This window comes from Phalacrocorax aristotelis, chromosome 2 (assembly GCF_949628215.1).
Source record: "Phalacrocorax aristotelis chromosome 2, bGulAri2.1, whole genome shotgun sequence".
Lineage (NCBI taxonomy): Eukaryota > Metazoa > Chordata > Aves > Suliformes > Phalacrocoracidae > Phalacrocorax > Phalacrocorax aristotelis.
In genome coordinates, this window is record NC_134277.1 from 90,019,885 (window position 1) to 90,032,607 (window position 12,723).

At 43.8% G+C, this 12,723-nt stretch overlaps 1 protein-coding gene across 1 annotated transcript; it reads right to left on the bottom strand.

Annotated features, from left to right (window-relative positions):
• Window positions 1-1,672: 1,672 nt before the first annotated feature.
• CFAP90 (cilia and flagella associated protein 90) lies at window positions 1,673-9,607 on the bottom strand. Its single transcript, XM_075084311.1, has 3 exons — window positions 9,324-9,607; window positions 5,695-5,811; window positions 1,673-1,988 (listed from the first exon to the last, which is right to left on the bottom strand). Exons 1-3 carry the CDS (start codon window positions 9,513-9,515, stop codon window positions 1,809-1,811), a joined length of 489 nt encoding a protein of 162 aa, XP_074940412.1. The 5' UTR covers window positions 9,516-9,607; the 3' UTR covers window positions 1,673-1,808.
• Window positions 9,608-12,723: the final 3,116 nt, after the last annotated feature.

Here is a 12,723-nt window from a genome sequence, read left to right on the forward strand (position 1 = left end):
GAACTGAATGAGAAACAAGTAGTAGGAGCAACAACCTATGAAAAGCCTTCAAAAGCGAGGAGGGATGAGAAGGGACTGAAAGAGACGGGGGTGAGGCAAGCAAAGAAATGAGAAAAACTGATACTGCTGTCAATGACTCATGCCCTTCTCCACAGTGGAAGTGAGCTGGCGATGCTTACTTCTCACACAGGCCAGAAGGTGGTGGTGTTCTCAAACATTTGATTTCCTGTAGTTTTTCAAACACAGATGGTTTGTAAATATAGTAGGACTACTTAGAAGAAGTAATTTGTACTGACTGTCCCAAACTAAAAATAACCTGCCTAGAATATGGCCATATTCCATCTCATTCTTCACTGGTACACATTTGATACTGATTTTTGAAAAAGCATTCTGCTACTGTTAGAAAACATTTCCCTCTCACTTTGTTCTTACTGTGATTCATTTAATGCTGCTGGATTTGTTTAACAAAGTATTGTCGAAAAGGAATGCATCAGTTACTGCCCTCTTGTCCCTAGCTCACTGAACGTAGGGGAAATTGCAGGTCACGAATAATGAAAGTAGTAAACACCTCTTAGAAAGGGAGCTCTGTGTGCTCTGCTTCTCACACCATGCCACAAGAGTGCTACTGATTGCCTAATTTACTACTTATCCAAGCCCCAGATTAAGAAGTTCTTTGGTTTTGTCACTTTTACTAGGAAACTCACTGTGTTCACAAATGATGTAGGTTCTCTATGTGTAAGTACCTGACGGAACTCCATTGTGAGTCAAAGCTGTGGACTTCCAGTCCTGGTTCTGGTATGATTGGTCCGGTTCTTGTTCCTTTCTGAACTATACTGCCTCAGCTTTAAACAGCAGTGTCAGTGGCTCTTGAGAACCAAACTGATGCATACACTGCAGGAGGTACTCCTCTTGAAATTACCTTATAACTTTAGTACCAGATCCAATGAGAGTACAAGGCACTAAATGTTTAAACAGGTTTAGACATTTACTCTAAATGTGCTTTTTAAATGACTACTGCTCAAATCCTTGTGTTTCGTCCATCCTTTCCACCAAACTATTTAGGGCTTGTTCTCCTAGTATTAATTTTTTTTTTTCCCCAGCATTGGATACAGAACTAAAGATGATTTTTCTTGTGACACTCTTGAACAGATCAATCCCTCAGACACCATTTGTACAGTGAAAGTCAGCAAAATGGAGGTCTGAAACCAGCTAAGCCCAGATTTTGTCTATTTAAATGCTCAGAAGTTCCCTTTAACTTGGCTTCCACTTGAAGTCTACTGAAACTGCCAAGCACTTCTCTAAGTCAGCTAATTTCTTTACTTGCCCATTTACGGGTAAGCCCATCCAGTTTGGTAAATCTGTGCTGAATGCCCATTACAGCTTGCTGTGCAGATAAAATAACACCTCGCAATTTTGTAGCAACACTGTAACGATTAAGAAGTCAGTGACCACTGATACCTTGAGGAGCAAGCTGGCTTAAATGATAAGTCTGTGAATAGTTACATAGAAGCGCTACCTAAAATAGCAGAGAGACAGCTGTTGACCCAACAGACCTCATTTCCAGTCTTGTTACCTAAAATGTTTTGCTCTTGCTGATGCCCTTCTTCATGAGATTTTTATGAGACTGTAAGGATAAGATGTGCATTTGAAGTAGCATGAAGAAAAGTACAGCTGCTATTTAATCCTATTTTTAATCCAAATCATTAACTAAAATGCAGAGAAAAAGGCAGACGCGCCATATTGCTTTTTGGTGCAAGATGGGGTTTTTTTCCACAGAAATGTTGCTGGTAATGACATGTACAAGAGATTTAGCATGGATCCAGGCTTGGAGAAGGCTTTTCCAATAAGCAGATGATGCCATTTTTCCTGTAGAATTCTGCCTGAATGTGATTAATCCTTGCGTGGTCTCTGATTGGCTGCTCTATAGGCTTATTTATACGTCTCCCATACTCTGAAGATGACAAAACAGTGACAGGTCTTGCCATTTCCTGTGAAAATACAAAATTCTCCTTATAAGAAAATCACAGGGCAAATACTTGGCAGTTATCTACTGCTAAATGTGCTGTGGCCAGGGGCAGAATAGCAGACAGAACTGTACAGCATCTGCTATATGGATTTATATTTATTTAGCAGTGAACTGTACTCTTACTGTTCCATCCCTGACCTAGTTTTTTATGTATATTAATAAACCATGAATGTATCACTAGATGACAAGATGACAAGATATGGAGCTGTGCCATGAGTTACTGAGGACTGATAATTTTTTACACACAAACGCACATACACACACACATACAAAGGTGATTACCATGTAATTGCTGGCAAGCTAAATGCTTTGTTTCTGGAAAGTGGCACAGATTTTATTTTAATTCTTATTTTTCCTTGTGCGCTGACTTGCATGATTCATTTGAAAAATAGGAGAGAGTTAATTCGTATCATGTTACATGAACACCTACCCTACTCACATAATTCAGTAAAAAACAACTGCATGGAAAAAATCAAAGCCTAAAGAAAAACCCTGAGTCCAAGAAAAATGATTAGTCCATGCAGGCTTTCCCTGAAGGACACAAAGTGTAAACTACTGTATTTTTGAACAATGAAAGGTTTTACTAAAAATGCTTGTAGCTGTAAGATAACAGAAATAACTGCTCCGCAATGATGGGAAGTGGACTTGGTAAAAAAGAACCTGACCAAGAAAAGATTATTTTAAGCTTGTTTGTAGTAAACTGCACTTTAAGTGTGCAATCAGTATCTGCAATCTGCAGTTCCTTCCTGTGCTACAGTAATGGGGAGCTCTGGAGTCAGAAGGAAAAGACAGGATTTGTTTGTTTTTCCGTCCCAAGCCACAGGTACCAGGCTGCTTGTATGTTTGCGCACTGGCTAACATGGTAAGCCTTGGTCCCCAATGTGTTTACCTCGTTGTACAACATAAATAATATCTACAAGAAGAATCAAAATGCAGACACCTCACCGCAGTTCAGGTGCAAACAAATGACTTCTTTGCTACAACAGACGCAAGTGTGAGCCATATCAGCACTTATGATAGAACCTGTGAAGCACATGAGCCCCTGCATTTCCCGTGAGGATGCAGGTGGGAGCACAGGTCTGAGGGGTCTCATAGCCAGGCAGTCTGATGTGAGACATTTCCAGACTTATGGACAAGAGTAGACCTGAGATTCTTGGGAAGATGCTGCAAGCCCTTTTTAAAAAAGAAAAAAAAAACCACACACACCAAAAAAACCCACCCAAATACACCAGAAAAGCCCACTCCAAAACAACAATTCATCCCCCAACTCTCTCCCTACTCTTCCTGACTAGCTTGCTTCACCCCATTAAAAACTATTCAGTACAGCAACTCATAACCTCACCAGCAAAAAAATCAAGCAAGAAGAGTGGCAGGCAAAAAGTAAGACCATTTCCTCCTCACACCCAGTTGTGGGTAAATGTTGAAAATGGAGAAATGACAGAATCTTTCTACCATCGGGAAAGACTTCGCTAGCTATACAGGGTTTCCAGTGTTAACGATGGGCAACAGTATGCAATTCTGATAGTTTGTGTTCCCTTTAAGTAAATAAGATTCAGTTTTCACCATCCCTGGTAGCAAAGCGCTGGCTGTGCACAGTGGCATTTCATCTTTGTGGGTTCGGCATTCAGCAGATTTCAGATTTTCCAACAGTTGGCTGGGAAGCGTCCTGCTACACGCCCTCGCAGCGTGTAATTCTAGCACTGTTAACGCTTGAAATCAGCAATGGCAGCCTTGTGCAAACACTCGGCTGCAGTCACTGTGCTATGTGGAGCTAAACCGAGCGTCTGTGACTGTACTGTCACAGATACTCCCTGGGTGCACCCAGGCTCTCTGCAGGAAATGAAAGGCTTGCTTGCAGCGGTTTGTTTTTTTCTACTTCAAGGAAAGGAGCATACTGTGGTGGGTTCAGCCTGTCTCCTTTCAGTGTTGTTCTAGAAAGATGGCCTCTTTATCTATTATGTTTTATAATATAGTTGTTATTATTATATAAAGTCTATGAGGGCCACGGGGGTAACTAAAGAGCAGGAGTTGAGTGTGTGACCTGCACTTAGTTATGGGTAAGTCCAGTGTTGGGTGTCATTGCGTGCAGGAGGATCATGTTGTAACGTTTAACAGATGTGGGTTTGATGTGTCTCCATGCTAATTAAAGGGGTAGATTAAGGGACACCTGTTCAGGCAGAGTCCCTTACGTGCACTGACCAGCAGAGCTGGTACGAATTCTGGCCCACCTGCATTTGCTTTAGGAAGCAAACTGGTAGGAAAGTGAGATTTGCTGGTACTGAAAGGACACAAGAACTCCGTAGGAAACCTTAACTCTGCATTGCTGAACTGTCTACACAAATTTTCCAGCTGGAGGTTGGGCTTAGTATTGGGGGAAGGGGACTGGCTTTGTTTTGTTTCAATAAAAAGGCTAATTTTCAATTGGAGTAGTCATTTATGTGGCTTTTGGCCTCATGCAGATGTGCAGCTGAGTTACTAGGCATGAGCAGGTGATAGTAATGGGCACTCCTAGGATTCCTTTGAGAGCACCTACTACTCCCTGCACTGTCTGACAGAGTTGAAGGGCATCATGGCTATGCACTGAAATGTCTGGCATATATAGCAGCTAGTGAGAGGAATCACAAGCAGTGGCCTTTGTCCCAAAATCTCAACAGTTTTCTCACACAGCAATTAGAGTAATATTAACTTCTGTCTCACTCTTCCTTCTTCCAACGCTATCAGATATAATCACCAATACCAGCAGCCATTCTTAGCCTACCCACCTCTTTACATCCCATGAACCCATTTTGAGGCCATCAATGCACAGAAGTTGCATTTCATTTGGTTTGTGATAGCCTCTGCCTCTGTATGTGTATATAAATATAAATACATATATACACACCCTTGTGTCTCTATATCTATGTGTATTGTTCAGATGCTGCATGGAAAAATACATACTTATATATATGTATATATAGTATAGTATTTCTGTTTTCAAGGTAGCTGTGTAGAAACATGGCTGCATACTTCCTCAGCTATCGGGCTGCCAGATTTTGCTGGCCTCAAAAGCTACACCCAGCCTTTTCCAGGCATGTCTGTGGTCTTCTGATTGACCCCGCCTTTGCACTATCTCCCTATGATTTTCCTTCCTGCAGGGCAATCTGGTGTATGTTTGTGTAACAAACTCAACAGCTTCAGGGACTTGGGCTCTCAGCAAATGCTGGTGTTGGGAGGGCAGATGTCAGAGGGCAGTGACTGAGTCAGGACCCCGAATCCAGTCCTCTCAGGGAGAAGAGTTTTCAAGCATCACAGAAATAGCTGCAGGACCCCCTGAACTGCAGCTCTCGAGAGAACAGACAGTTCAGAAGTCACTCTCAGTGACCCTGAAGCTCTGTAACAGAGGGGTTGCCTTGCTGTGTGTATCTTTTTCCCTATGCTTTAACTTGCATATGGCTTGTCACCTGGAAATCTACAGGATGTCAAAGAGCAGAAGTTAACTCAGGTGTCTTCACTGACTAATGCTTTTTCCTAAACCTCCAGGCTGAGGACAAAGATGTCCTCCTTCTGATTCCTTTGATACCCTAATATTCTGCATCATGAAGGATAAAACAGTGTCTATAGTCTCCAGCCATGTCAAAAAGTACAAAATAACTTTAACAAAGGTAATTAAGAAATTATCAAAAGGTTACCTCCTCATTAATGTTAAGACCACGACTCTTTGCATGTTCTCTGTCACATCGGTGAAGATTTTTGTTGTAACCCTCTGGTCTTTTAAATATGGAATCGTAAGTGGAAACATCTTCTGTCTTGAGAAGAGGGGAAAAAATGGCTAATTTGCAGTATTGCTTAACTTCACAGGTTACAAAATATATGTAGTCAAATCAGTACTTAATAACTCAATACTTAATAACAGCGCACATAGAGCATTAAATGATGGCAACTGTAATATTACTGCGCTATCATTAGCAAGTTTGGGTCACTGCTTTGAAACAGTCTGCAATAAAAACACCTAATGACATGTGGTATCCTGTTAAAGTCTGTTCAGCTCTGTAATTTCCCTTGTGCAATTTATCTTAATTTTTCCCTGTAATCTGTTGTAACTTTTGGAAATTTAACTGCTTTGTTTGCTTGTTTTATTTTTCTGAACTTTATATTGTCCTTCTTAAGTTCATAAATTTGTCAAATGATCTGGCATTGTAATGTAAAAGGAAAGCAGGCAGTTTTAGAATCCATTTGGAATGAAAAGGGCAAAGGTATCCTGAAGTAGAATCACCACTTAATTTCTTTTTAAAGCAGAATAGAGAAGACTTCAGAAACATGCCACAGTGGTAATCCTGTAATCCAGTAGCATGCATGTATCTATCACGTATGAAAATACAGCACAGCCCAAGCCAGAATATTATTGTATTTATGACACCTGTTGACATAGTTACATCCAAATAAGCAACATTAAAGATCTGATCTGCTAACAAATTAGTGAAATCCAATCAAGAAGTTCTTGGCAATGGAACCAAAGGAATTTCAAAACCAAAAATGTTTTCAAGGAAATAAAAGCAAAATCTTCTGTCGAAATATGCTGTCTGTTGCTAGTGAACTTCATTAAAAGATCCATATTCTGGTAAACATGTCAATCCATCACTGGTCTCGTGCATGGCTGACTACAAATTTGAAAAATTGTGAATTTTGTTGGGCTTTTTTTTACCTCTAATTTTACTCTGTGCCCAATTTAGCCTTTGAAAAACTCTTGTATTTTGACTCTTACACTTTCCAATGCTATCCTCCAAAAATAGTCACGTCAGGGCAGGGCGAGGAGGTTATAATGGTTCCATTAAAAGGAAACCATCGGTAAGAGCGCTAGTAAGGCACCGCTGTAATCACAGGCTTCTTTCAGAAGGGTATCTCAATTACTTGGTTCTGCCAAGAGAAGAGGTGGTTTGATGTTTGAACTTATCCACCCCTTCATTTCTCAGAAACCATCAAGCCTCACAGAATTTCAGGCATGTTCAACAGCATCCTGCATCTCATTTGTTGCCTCCATTATTATTATTATTTCTGTGCTTCCTTGCTTCTCCTTTCCTCCCCACACTAGTAGTTTCATTCAGAGTTTTAGTGGGCATCTAATTTGTGCTTACCCATGGGAAATGTTACTTGCTCCTTTTTTTTTAATTCACATGGCGTTATTTGCCCACTATTTGTTACATGTGTCAGAGCAGATTATTCACTCTGGAACTTGCAGATAGGTCGCCAGCCTATTACATCAAAAACTAGCTCTGTTTAAGATCTTCTGCCAGATGTGTAGGCAACAATTCTGTGCTCAATATACTGATAACTTTTTGCTGTTGTTTCTCTTTGTTGTTAACTGATGACTTAGTTGGCCTAGGCAGTGCTGGTGGGGAGCTGTGTCTTAAACCCATCAGAGCAAGTGAATCATACAGAGCAGACAATAAATATGCATTCAGGGTGGGCGTCCTCTGTGTACTGCTACTAAAGCTAAGCACTTATGCAAACACCCATTAGTATTCCAGACACACACAAAACAGGTAATAGCTTTCTCCATGTCACAGAAGAGGAAACACCACGCGAACTGGTTACAGTAACTTATGGAAAGCAATGGCGGGAGCAACTGTCAGCCAAGGGATTAAAAGGCAGGGATTTCTGGCTGCTGGTCACGTGCTGAGCACCTCTTCCTCTACTTCGCTTCAGTCTCTGACACACTTTGGTTTAGGTATTTAAGCTGCAAAAAGGTATGAAATTCCTTTTCCTGTAGAAATAAAAAATTTCAAATTGTCTAATTCCCTAACTGTGCAGAAGAATGGGTTGAATCTGCTTCCTCCCCCGTGGCCGAGGCCCATGCTGTGAAGAAACCTATTAAACAGCTGTTATCACTTTCTGCTTCCATACCCCTGGAGCAGCATTTTCCACAAACCAGGTCATCAACTGTGAAAGCAGACTTTATATTGTAAGCAAAAGTTCTACCATATGGTTGCTAATTCTGTGCAGACTGGATAGACTGCGAGCTCCACCAGCCCCAAGTGCACTGTGCCAGCCCTCTGACCTGCCCTAGCCTTACTCTTGCTGTGCTCTGCCTACTGTGTTTTGTTAAGCATGACACTAACTGCTCCTGCTCAACTTTGGCTCAGAGCACCGTCTCAAGGTAACGCGGACATCAACATGAAATTACGAATCTACCTGTCTTTCAGCAGGGCCACCCAGTCAATGCTGGAAATCGCTTTTGCTGGTCCTTTAATGCCCAGCGCTGTGCTGCGGTCTGCACCCTGCCCACACACCAGGGCCACGAGACCCACAGACTCTCACAGGTCGCCAGTTGTTGCTGCCCAGGGCTCTGCACATTCAGCAGCCTGCCACTTGGGCGGGCAGTGGGTTCACGGGGTGTATTTACTGCTACAAATAAATGTATGTTGCCATAATATTGTTGTATTTAATTGATATAATAGACATTTCAGAACTTTAAATTTTTTTTTTTTTTGGGGGGGGGGAGGGGGGGAGTCATGAAGTTCAATGTCTCATATGACTCTTTTCAGAGAGGGAAAGGTTTGCTCCCCAGGAAGTGCAGCCCAGCTGAGGTTGAAGGTGTAAGATTGTTTTCATTTCTGATTTTAAATATGAGGACAGAGAGAATGAGGAAAAAGGGTGACAGAATGCAGCAGAGAGGTGAGGCTCCCTGCTAGTCTACTTGAGCTACTACATGTTAAGTGTCAGCGTAACATTCAGTTATCAAGGCATATATAAAGGTTATTGTTTTGAGTAGCCCTCTTGATTTTCTTTATTAAAGCTGAGCATATGGAAAATTTGTGCGGTGCCCATTGAAAACCCTTTCCCTCGACTGAAAACGGAGCAGTTCCTAGTCCCCGAGAGCGTGCGTGACCAGAAAAAACACAGGTGCCGCATCCAACCCTAGTGACAGATGATGCCTTTCCCCCTGAAGACGCCTCTCACTTCGGTGATACCACGCGGCCTGTTGGTCCTTGGCAAACCCTGCCTCTCTACCTCCTCCCGCCATCTGGTGAAAGACCTTACCCTCGCTCCCCATCCACACCTCGCAAAGGCCTCCGAAGACGAAAGCCGCTGTTCCGGGGTTAGGTAGCCCAGCCGCCCGCTAACGCCAGCGTTTCCGCTGGCCTCTGAAACAGCGACCACGGGGTATTTTTCAGACACCCGCCGGGCCGGGTCCCTCGCCGTGAGGGCCGAGCCTCTGCACAGGGACCGAGCACAGCGTCCTTCGGCTGCGCGGAAACCCACGGGGAAGGCTGGTCCCTCCGGCCCCGCCGGGGCTTCCCGGCTCCCTCCCCTCCCTCACCTTGGCCTGCCGGTGGAAGTAGCTGAGCTCCGGAGGCCCTTCCCGCCCGGCCGGGATGTGGCTGAAGGCGGAGAGGGCGGAGAGGGGAGGCCGCCGCCTCCCTCCCGCCGCGCTGCCGAGTGCCTTCTCCGCCTCTCCCGGCCGTCCTGCGCCCGGGGCCCCCGGGGCCGCCGCCGGGCCGGGGGAGGCCATGCTGCCGGGCCTGCCGCCGTTCCCCGGCAACGCTCAGCCCGGCGGCCCGCGGCCAAGGGAGGCCCTGGGCGTTTCCACACGGCGGCGTTTGACCTGCAATTGTGGGTTTGCGGGTTCCCGGACGGGAGGTTTTGAGCAGCGGCCTCGGGGCCGACTCGGCGGGCGGCCCGACCTCCGGCCCGGCCCGCGGTTCCAGCGCCGCCCTCCCTCACCGCCGGCTCCCTCACCCCCTGCGGTCCCGGGGCGCTGGGGGAGAAGGTTAGAGCAAAGCCTGGCCGGAAGGGATCGACTTCTTTTCCCGTGGTTGCTTGCACTGATCTAGAAATCCCCTTTTAAGTGGAGAGGTTGAATACAACCACACCAAAACGTGGAGTTTCCACCATAATTAGTGTCCTGAGACTCCGGCAACTTGGGGTCACTCTGGCCTGTGCCTCATCGCCCTCTCGGGCGCAGGGTTTAATGGGATGTTCAGCCATTTCAGGCTGTGTGGTTGGAAATCTCTCACACGCAAACGCTCGTGCTAGGGACACTGAAAGTGAGCATCTTCCAGGTGCAAAACTCTAACAACAGATTGCCACTAAAACTGCTCTACCCTGGTAGCACCTGGCTCCTAGTTTTGATACTCACCTCACAGTTACCCTGCTTTAAAGCATACGCGTAACTACACTTATTATGCCGCCCGGGGATCTGTGATGAGCTTGGTTTGTTTTGCCTTTCTTCTCTGCAACTACAGATGCAGAACTGATGTGCCATAGGTACAGCATTACTGTTAAAGCACTTTCACCACAGTGCTTTTCTAGGCCTCTTGTTTTTACTGAACATCCAAGATTTATTTAAAAAAAATAAAAAACAACAAATGAACCCAACATTCAGAGTTCCAGAAATCTTAGCAACCAATTCTTTTGGGCATCATGGACCCATGCAATAACTCAGGTCTACTGATGTAGACCCTACCGTATAGCTGCCACTCTCCCATCACTGACACACTGAATAACACAGCCTCTTGCTTCTCTTCAAGTGCAGTGTGGAGGTATTTATACTCTACAGTCTTGGGTGGGTGTTTTTTTTAATCATTCATGACAATTGCCATCTGCTTATCTAATAACATCCCTCTACCAGTTAGGGTCCTCTTTCTGCAGCATGGGCCAAATTAGCGCAGCGTAAGCAAGGAGTGGAATTGAAAATCCAACAGCTGCCTTACATCAGCTTCCTACGCAGAGACACGTTTGCCACTGTGCAAGTGCTTTTTTGTAGTTTAGTCCGAGCACCAAGAGATAGCAAGCCCATTTATAAAAAGCAGCTCAGCTGAAGCTGCATCTATAAATAGAGCTGCAAGAAACCGTTCGTCAGAAATCTTAACTAAGCTAGGCAAGAGCTCTGAAGTCAGAAATGTTTCTCTCCAGTTTTCCTTCTACTGTTCACATGTAGCTCATTTTGATTAACACTTAAGACGGCATTAATTGAATTGCACTATCTGGATGCAATTCAGATTGTCAAAAATACTGCTGGATGCTTGTTACAGATTTGTCCTGAACCACCCGTTTGAAATAAATTAAAATGACGGTTTCCAGTTCATTTTTCCCTCCCAATGAAGCTATAAAACCCTTTATGATTATTTGAGCCTTACAAAGGCTTTTTTTACTGGTCACGTTTTGCAGACTCCCCAGAAGCAGGATATGAATGCCCATGGGTTTTTGTTCCAGTTACAACCAGACTTATACCATACGCTGCTACTGTGCTACTATTAAGTGTATATTCCCATTACAGAGTAGCCCTGGAGGTCAGTCTGTTTCCTTAGTGACTTAAATATGAACATGTAAACAATTGTGAGAGGGTGATGGACCAATTTTAATCTATATGGTCAAAAGTAAGCATTCAAATACAGCTGAGCTCAGAGACCAAAGTGTTAAAAGTTGCTTTGAATTCAGTGTCGTAAGGAGCAGTTCCATTGCCCGCCTTTTTAGGGATTAGCAATATCCCCCCTCAGGCTCCACTGCTGAGGCTCCTGAATTTCGAATATGTTGATATGTACTTTTATAGTCATAAAGGGATCTCAAAGGCAGAGTCACTGTTCTGAAAGTCAAACTGGCTTACAGGATAACTTTGCAAGAAAAGTCCTGAAAGGAATTTGTGAAGCAAACGGTAACAGGGGCAGGACACGGTGGAGACGACGATGACAGGGGGATGGAGATGGGACGGACACAAGAGGACAGAGGACATATAGCGGACAGAGGTTACTGATAGGCAGAAAAACCACAGTAGCTGTTTTCTAACTACAAGCTGACGTACCTGTTTCAAACTCGTGTCACTTAGGGCTGAGATGGCTAGCCTCAAATTAAGTCTTAGCAATTCATCTCCTGTCCTTGCTGTTTGACCTCAACATGTATCAGATTGCTGTACGTTCCTGACCCTCAGCTGATCCACACAGGAGAGACAGGCTTTGCCAGCAAATGCTGCATCCAATGGCCCTTGAAAAAAAGGCTGAAACAGAAATGGCTCGAAAACTCGGTCCCCTTTCCACTACCGTAGCTTTGGTCCAGGCCACCCATTTCGCACAAGCGCTTGTTTCTTCCAGACCCTGAATTAGCGACACGCTGCCCGTCTCAACCAGGAAGGCTCTTCAGCGGTTTTCTGAAGGAGATGGAGACAAATGTACATCACCTGCAGAAGTCAGCACACCTTTTGCAGTCTTCAGGGTATTTTTTTTTGTTCATGAGCTACTCAGGAGATTTTTTAATTTTCTGTGAATATATCTGTTGTTTCAAATAATTCTCTACACAGTTACTGTGACTGAGCCTTGGACTGCAGATTGCAAACATTCCTGGTTGGCCTGTAACTGCAATTTCAACTGCTTGGCTGGAGAACTAGGCTTTTCAAATAATTATTTTTATTTTCATAATTGAAAAACAATTATAAAATTATAACTGGTTAACTGATACGATTTCAGTTATTATTTGTATGCTGACTGATATGTCCTGAATGGATATTCCAATTCACCGAGCCAGATGAATATTCAATTCAATAACGCTCTTGGTAAGTAGACTAATACACAATTTTATACATGAGGTGGATATTACTTTCATAACAATTGTTATCTGTAACACTCTTTTGGAATGGAAACATGAAAATTTCTAGTCCAGGAATGTCAGTCTTTTGAAATACTTCGCATGCATTTTTCCCTGTCAAAACTGAGATTTTCATGAAGAGC